The 8,498-nt window shown below is 52.0% G+C and overlaps 1 protein-coding gene across 1 annotated transcript; it reads left to right on the forward strand.

Moving 5' to 3' along the window:
* The first annotated feature begins 5,103 nt into the window (after window positions 1–5,103).
* Window positions 5,104–6,662, forward strand: Pcbp1 (poly(rC) binding protein 1). Its single transcript, XM_006998906.3, has one exon. It carries the CDS (start codon window positions 5,242–5,244, stop codon window positions 6,310–6,312), a length of 1,071 nt encoding a protein of 356 aa, XP_006998968.1. The 5' UTR covers window positions 5,104–5,241; the 3' UTR covers window positions 6,313–6,662.
* The last annotated feature ends 1,836 nt before the right edge of the window (window positions 6,663–8,498 follow it).

Below are 8,498 nucleotides of genomic sequence, written 5' to 3' on the forward strand. Positions count from 1 at the left end.
CTGAGTCTATTTTTAAGTCTTTTCTGCCTTAGCAGACTTTAAATGTATTGGTTTTGTTCTGTTTTTGCTTTTTTTTTCAGGGCAGGGTTTCTCTGTGTAGCCCTGCCTATCCTGGAACTCGCTCTGTATACCAGGCTGCCCTGGAACTCAGAGATCCGCCTGGCTCTTTTTATGCGTATGGGTATTTTTATCTGAATGCATGTCTGTGCATCACTTGCATGCCTGGTTTCTCCAGACGCCAGAAGAGGGCGTCAGATCCCCTAGAACTAGAGCTAACAAATAACTGAGCCCCGTGGGTTCTCAGTATCCAACACTGGTATCCTGGAAGAGGCAGGTACCCTGGAAAAGGGGCGCTCTTAACTGCTAAGCCACATCTTAACCCTGAGTTAATAGCTTTAAAATTGTCAAATTCAGAACCAGAATTTTCTGAATTAGGACACTCTCTCATTATATTACATTTCATCCTTTTGTTAACCTGATTTTGTTTTGAAACAGAGCCATGACTGTCCTGGAACTCACTATGTAAGCCAGGCAGGCCTCAAACTTGCAGAGATCCTCCTGCCTCTGCCTCCAGGGTGCTGAGATCAAAGATGTAGTCCACCAAGCCTGCCTCTACTGCCTGACTGTTGTATGATATTTTGTTTGTGTTCTGACAAAGCTTGCCTGGAGATCAGAGGTCAGAGCTAGCCACTAATTAATCATACAGGCCAGACAGTGGTGGCACACACCTTTAATGCCAGCACTTGGGAGAGGGAAGCAGGATGATCAGGAGTTCAAGGCCACCCTCAGCTACCAAGAAACGGTCTAAAAGGAAACAGAGCCAGGCAGTGGTAGCTCACACCTTTAATCCCACTACTACAGAGGTAGAGACAGGAATATAATGCGAGTGGAGTCAGGACCATTCAGTCTGAGGATTCGTAAAGACAGGAGCCCCACACATTCAGTCTGAGATTTCAAAGAGGTTAAGAAGTGTCTGGCTGCTCTGCTTCTCTGATCTTTCAGCTTTCACCCTAGTTTCTGACTCTGGGTTTTTATTTAATAAGACTAATTAGGGTCGAGCTTCACCAGATATTTTTAGTACTTAATATTTTAAATTCCATGCAAGGAAAGACACCCAACAAAATCCATATGTAGTTTAGTGGTTCAACATATAGCTTCTGAACTCCAATGGCCTAGACTCAAGTCCTTTACGTCTGTAAAATGGAAATATCACCACTCATTTCAAGTTCTGTGAGGATTAAACATGTGCATCTGTTATGACCTACTTATGGACTTTTAATTACTTTAGTTATAATGGCTCCTGTTTTCTTTGCATATAAAGAATCGAGCAGAAATTTCCAGAGTATATTCCAAGCAGCAATGCTATTTTTTAATAGTTTTGTTACATACGTGTGTACATGTGTGAGTCATGCAAATTTAATTTTCTCAATGCTTTTTAAAATGTGAGAAGCATTGAATTAAAGCACCCAATAGCGCACATAACAGTGTCTAGCACACACTTATTGCTGTCTATTCTTGTCACTTGCTAATATCTATTAAAGCTGTTTGCAGAGTTAGTCAAAATAATGTCCATTTGGAATGTTTGACACATCATCTCCATGTAAGTCCAAATAGAACACTCTTCTCCCCTAATGCCCACATAGTCAAAGGCACTTAGGTACATGTTTGTTGCTTGGCCCACTACTGATTACATTGAAGAGTTCACAGATTATGTTTTATCTCTCCCATACCCTGTCAATATTTGCAGAAAATGGAGGATAGGAGTCAGGGAAAATAGTTTACTTTATCTGCTAAGATACTGGAATGGGGAAGCCAGAAAACCACCACATGAATAACTGAGTCATACAGAAAACTGCTTGCTCCCCTTAAGTCAGACAGATAAAAATGTATCACAGATTAACAGATACTTGAATCTTTGGGCAAGACTGACTAACTTCCACTTCGAGTCCTAAACCAAAGGATTGTTTTTCTTTTGTTGTTGTTTTCGAGACAGGGTTTCTCTGTAGCTTTGTGCCTCTCCTAGAACTTGCTTTGGAGACCAGGCTGGCCTCAAACTCACAGAGATCCACCTGCCTCTGCTTCCCAAGTGCTGGGATTAAAGGCGTGCGCCACCACTGCCCAGCCAGAGGCTTCTTAAAACAATATTTGAGCCTGGACAAGGTTACCAACACCAGGAAAAACTAGAAGGCACTAAACATACTAATAGGGGATAACTATACAGCAATTGGTTATCTGAGTGGCTCCTTTAAAAATGACAGGTTCAGCTGGGCAATGGTAGCCCAAGCCTTCTATCCCAGCACTCAGGAGGCACAGGCGGGTGGATCTCTGTAAGTTCCAGGCCAGCCTGGTCTACAGAGCTAGTTCCAGGACATCCAAGGCTACAGGAAGAAACACTGCCTTCAAAAAAACAAAAGACAAAAAAAAAAAAAAAACAACAATAAAACAAAACAAAACAACAACAAACAAAAAAAAAAACCCCGACACGTTTGCAGGAAGTAGTGGCACAGGCCTTTAATCCCAGCAGGCAGTTCAGATATCTGAGTTCAAGGTCAGCCTGGTCTACAGAGTGAGTTCCAGGACAGCCAGGACTATCCTGTCTGAAAACAAAACATAGACCAAGTGACAAGCTCATTTAATGCACTGAAAGCAGCATTTAAATTCTTTTGCCTTTTTTTTTTTTTTTGTTTTTCGAGACAGGGGTTCTCTGTGTAGCTTTGCGCCTTTCCTGGAACTCACTTGGTAGCCCAGGCTGGCCTCGAACTCACAGAGATCCGCCTGGCTCTGCCTCCCGAGTGCTGGCCCGGCTTTTTTTCCTTTTTTGAAACAGGATATTGCTATGTAGCCCTGGCTGGCTTCAAACTCCACCTGTTTCTTCCTCCCTAGAGCTAGGATTAAAGATGTTTGTTACCATGTCCTGCAACATTTAAATTCTGTAATCCTGCCAGTGTTGGTGTATGCCTATAATTCCAGTATTTGAGAGTCGGGGACAAGAGGGTCTGGAGTTTAGGGAAAGCTGGGCTACATGGTGTGAATCTGCACTGAAAACACAAGGGCTGGGAATGTGGCGAAGAGTTTGGCTAAAAAGTCCAGGATCCTATGTCTCAGCTCCAGCTCTGCAAAAATAAATTCTAAAACTCTGGTTTAAATAAAAATCCACAAAGGTGCTCACCAGTAAGGAAATTAGATGTTTATGCATTCCAAATTCTCCATACTGAGTGACCTTAAATCAGTCACTTCACCTTTCTGGGTTTGTCTTACTCTGCTGGGGGGAAAAAGAGAGAGAAATAAATACCCACTGCAGTCTGGGGACTGTGATTAAAAAAAAAAAAAAAAAAAAAAGGAGATTGCAGTGAAATGTTTAGAATAGAATCTGGATTGGCAAATCCAAAACCACCGGCGGTTCCTTTTGACTCTATTAGAGGGCATAACTGCGAACTTGCGGATCACCGGACAGCTGAATAGTGAGACACAGGCAGCCTCATGGTTTTAGCTACAAAATCTTTAATCAGTTAACACCACAACCTGGACAAGATCTAGAAAAACAGGTTTCTAGACGCTTGGATACTCGGCTAGGTACTGCACACACCCGCGCCTGCCATTACTCAAAAAGAAAAAAAAAGAAGGCAGCGTTGGGCCTGCATTTTATGCACATGCCCAACGAGGGAGGTGGAGAGCCCGAGTCTCTGCCAACCAACGTCCGAGCGGCCCGCCGTCTCATCCCGAAAGAACCTGGGGACGGCCCGAGAATGCTGAGACGCACGTTCTAGAGCTTTCGGACCCACCCCAGTTGCGCGTCGGCGACACGTGTCGCCATCTTGTCGGGAAACATGGCTGCCAGCCCTCCCCGCTGCGGGAATGCAAGGGGGCGGCGGAGGGGGCCACGCCGGCCCTTTCCCTGAGGGTCTACACACGTCCGCACAACCTCCTCTCGTCCGGCGAGGCCCGCGGGGCAGGGCGAAGGCCGGGACACCCTAACTCGCCCTGCAGAGGCTCCGTGGCCATTTCCTGGCGGGAGGGACTCGGGCAGGGAGGCCTCCCAAGATGGCGGCGGCGGCGCCGAGGGCCGGCGGCCTGGAGAGCGTGGCCCGGGCGGGCGGGCGGGCGAGGGCGGACGTGCGGGCCCCGGCGGCCCCCGGTCAGCGCGCATTAGTGCTCTAACGTCTACAGAGGCCGCCGCGGGAGGCGGCGCAGGGGCAGGAGGTGGGGCTTCCCGGGGACGGCGGAGCGACGAAAGTGCAAACAAAGCGTTATGTAAAGAGACGCCATTCCGCGCGCGGCCCTCACCCGGGCCCCGCGCCGCCACCGCGGCCGCCCCGGGCGTGCGCACGCCGGGCCGGGGCCGTCTCCGCTCTTTCCGCGCCACCGGACGCGGCCCCCGGCCGGAGGCCAGGGTGGGGGTGGGGACGAGGCGCCCGGGCGCCGGGGACGCAGGGGCCCCACGTGCCCGCCCGGCCGCGCCTCGCCTCGCCGCCCCTCCCCCCCGGAAGACGCCCTGGGCCCCGCCCGCCCCCCCCCACTCCCGCGCATGCGCCCGGACCACCTCGCGCGCACGTTTTTTTAAACCCGCGGCGTCCCCCGCGACCGCCTGCAGCGGCCCCCGCGGTTGCCTGTCCCGCTCCGCGTGCGAACCCCCTCGGTGGCGAAGGGAGCCTCATCTCTGTCGCCGTCACAACACAAGTCATTTTTTTCTCAGGCCCCTGCCGGGGCGGCCAGCGTTCATAGAACACGTGCCCCCTCCCAAACCCCTGCCGGATCCCCCAGGTCCGCCCGCGTGGTGCGTCCCCTCCCCGCCCGCGGTGCCACCGGGCCGCTTCCCTCCGGCACCGCGCGCGCGCTGGCGCAGTCTTGTGACCTAAAAAAGCCGGTCCTCTTTTTTTTTTTTTTTTTTTTCTCCTCCTCTCCTCCTAGGGGTCCTGCGCGGCAAGCACTTCCGGGGTCAGAGGGTACGCGGGGTTGAAAGCGGGCTTCCCGCCCCGCCCAGACCGCCGAGGCTGCCGCCGGAGTCGCCACCGCCGCGCCCTCGCCCACCCGCCCGTCCGCCGCTCCCGGCCCCGCTCGCCCCCGCCGCCGCCGCCGCTCGCCTTGCGACGCCGCCGCGGCCTCCCGCCCGCGCCCGCCCGCTCCCGCGGCCCCCGCTCGCCTCGCGCCGGCAGTTCGGGCCTACTCCTCCCCTCCCCCGCCAGCCGCCCAGGACTTGACCACGTAACGAGCCCAACTCCCGAACGCCGCCCGCCGCTCGCCATGGACGCCGGTGTGACCGAAAGCGGACTCAACGTGACTCTCACCATTCGGCTGCTGATGCACGGAAAGGAAGTAGGCAGCATCATCGGGAAGAAAGGGGAGTCGGTGAAGAGGATCCGCGAGGAGAGCGGCGCGCGGATCAACATCTCGGAGGGGAACTGCCCGGAGAGAATCATCACGCTGACCGGGCCCACCAATGCCATCTTTAAGGCCTTCGCCATGATCATCGACAAGCTGGAGGAAGATATCAACAGCTCCATGACCAACAGTACGGCGGCCAGCCGGCCCCCGGTCACCCTCCGGCTGGTGGTGCCCGCCACCCAGTGTGGCTCCCTGATCGGCAAGGGCGGCTGCAAGATCAAGGAGATCCGCGAGAGCACGGGGGCCCAGGTCCAGGTGGCGGGGGATATGCTGCCCAACTCGACCGAGCGGGCCATCACTATCGCCGGCGTGCCGCAGTCGGTCACCGAGTGTGTCAAGCAGATCTGCCTGGTCATGCTGGAGACGCTCTCCCAGTCTCCGCAAGGGAGAGTCATGACCATCCCGTACCAGCCCATGCCGGCCAGCTCGCCAGTCATCTGCGCGGGCGGCCAAGATCGCTGCAGCGACGCGGCGGGCTACCCCCACGCCACCCACGACCTGGAGGGACCACCTCTAGACGCCTACTCGATTCAAGGACAACACACCATTTCTCCGCTCGATCTGGCCAAGCTGAACCAGGTGGCAAGACAACAGTCTCACTTTGCCATGATGCACGGCGGGACGGGATTCGCCGGAATTGACTCCAGCTCTCCAGAGGTGAAAGGCTATTGGGCAAGTTTGGATGCATCTACTCAAACCACCCATGAACTCACCATTCCAAATAACTTAATCGGCTGCATAATCGGGCGCCAAGGCGCCAACATCAATGAGATCCGCCAGATGTCCGGGGCCCAGATCAAAATTGCCAACCCGGTGGAAGGCTCTTCTGGAAGGCAGGTCACTATCACTGGCTCGGCTGCCAGTATTAGCCTGGCCCAGTATCTAATCAATGCCAGGCTTTCCTCTGAGAAGGGCATGGGGTGCAGCTAGAACAGTGTAGGTTCGCTCGTAACCCCCTTCTGCTGTTTTCCCATGATCCAACTGTGTAATTTCTGGTCAGTGATTCCAGGTTTTAAATAATTTGTAAGTGTTCAGTTTCTACACTTTATCATCCGCTAAGAATTTAAAAAGAAAATCACATTCTCTGTTCAGCTGTTAATGCTGGGATCCATATTTAGTTTTATAAGCTTTTCCCTGTTTTTAGTTTTGTTTGGGTTTTTTGGCTCATGGATTTTATTTCTGTTTGTCGATAAGAAATGTAAGAGTGGAATGTTAATAAATTTCAGTTTAGTTCTGTAATGTCAAGAATTTAAGAATTAAAAAAATGGATTGGTTAAAAACGCTTCGTATTTGAACAAGCTGGGAATTGCTATCTTGAACTCTTTTGTTGGTGCTTTCTTTCCCCTCCCTTCCCCGGTTAAGTGTAGGGTGCGTGGAGGCCAGAGGGAGAAGGGTGGGCCGTGCTTGTTCTTCTTGGCAAGCTTTCCTTGCCTTATCGGCAAGATTCCATTCCCTCTGCCCCAACAAAGGAATGGCAGGTTGGGCCTGCTTCGGGATGTTTACAGAGACGGGGTCTCTTAGGAGTGACATCTCTCTCCGACTAAGTTCCAGAGAGGGGCCGCTGCCCATATCTCTGGTAGAAAATACAGGGCTTTCTCAGGTGGAAAAATTGCCCATTCAGTAGGACAGGATGAATGGAGAACATCCTGTCCGTCTAGCCAGTGGTTCCCCTACCCCCATCCCGCAGGGAAAACTTAGCCAGAACAATAAAATATTCTGGGCAAGGGTTGTGGGAGGGGGCAGGGACTAGGAGGAAAGGGAAACAAGGGGTGGGAAGGAGGGCCACAGCTGCTGGGGTTGGAGGGGCTTGGGTCGGGGCTGGGATGACACTCCAGAAGGACCACGTGGGGCGCATGCACCTGTGGCAAGTAGCCCGGTCAGAATGTTACACCTGCCAAGTGAGGTGCCCAGAAACAAAAGGGTATTTTTCTGATTCTCCTCAGCTGTGTGCAGTGTTTAGCTAATAATTGCAGGAAATAATCCTGCCCAAGTGGGACAGCCCTCCCAGGAATGTAGACCAGTCCAGGGTGCTAAAATGCGGATTCCTGAGTCCCACTACTCACCGAATCAGAAAACTGCATCTTTAATGGCCACTAAGAGCTCAGAGTTTATCTTAAGTTTGAAAACAGCTGTGGTAAAGGCCGAGCGATCCAGTCCCTATCAGCTGAGTCTAGGCTGGACCCAGAGCAGAAGAAAAAGTGGCCACTAGCCACAGGCAATACTATGCAGTTAAGGTGCCAAAGTGGGCAGTTCAAACCCAGGCAAAGGAACTTTTTATAGAGGAGGTTATCGGCAGTAAGCATTTGTTGATGATTCCCTGCAGGACACCACTGTACGAGCCTGTTTAGTCCCTGGAGGGGAGATTTCCATGCTCGGCTACCATGCTGTGGGGGTTGCTGAAAGGGGAGGCCAGGTCATAGAGTAGACTTGGTTCTTGTGGCCTTGAGCAAAGCACTGGAAGCTGAAGGTGTTTAAAAAACACACTCCCTGAGCTTGGGACAAAAAAAGCAATCTTAGAACAAAATAAACTAGATGGCAGATGGCCTATTTGTGGGAGTCAAGATTGCCTAGACTACACGGGCAGAGAAGACCTGATTAAAAGCATATATACTGGCCAGGTGTGTGCATAACCTTAATCCCGCACTCAGGAGTCAGACAAACAGAACTCTGACTTTGAGCCCCTTACATAGTGAGTTCCAGACCAGCCAGGACTACATAGAGAGGCCCTGTCTCAAATAAAAATAATGCCAGGCTTTGGTGGTGCACGCATTTAATTCCAGCACTCTGAAGGTAGAGGCATGTGGGCCTCTTGAGTTCGAGGCCAGCCTGGTCTACACTATGAGTTCCAGGACAGCCAGGCCTACACAGAGAAACCTTGTCTTGAAAAGCCAGGAAAAAAAAAAAAAAAAACCCTGATGTGTTCTAAACTTGGCCGAGTGACCAGGAGGGGCACGGGGCCAGTGAGGGCCTAGTACAGTGTCTTCTGGAAACAGCACTAATGGGGCAAGTGGACTACAAACTTGAGTCGTCAGACAAGGCACTGGAGTCCCTAAAAGAGGGAAATGGTTCAAATATACCGCGGGAGATCACTTGAGCTTTCTCAGCTCTCCTCCCCG

This window comes from Peromyscus maniculatus, chromosome 3 (assembly GCF_049852395.1).
Source record: "Peromyscus maniculatus bairdii isolate BWxNUB_F1_BW_parent chromosome 3, HU_Pman_BW_mat_3.1, whole genome shotgun sequence".
Classification (NCBI taxonomy): domain Eukaryota; kingdom Metazoa; phylum Chordata; class Mammalia; order Rodentia; family Cricetidae; genus Peromyscus; species Peromyscus maniculatus.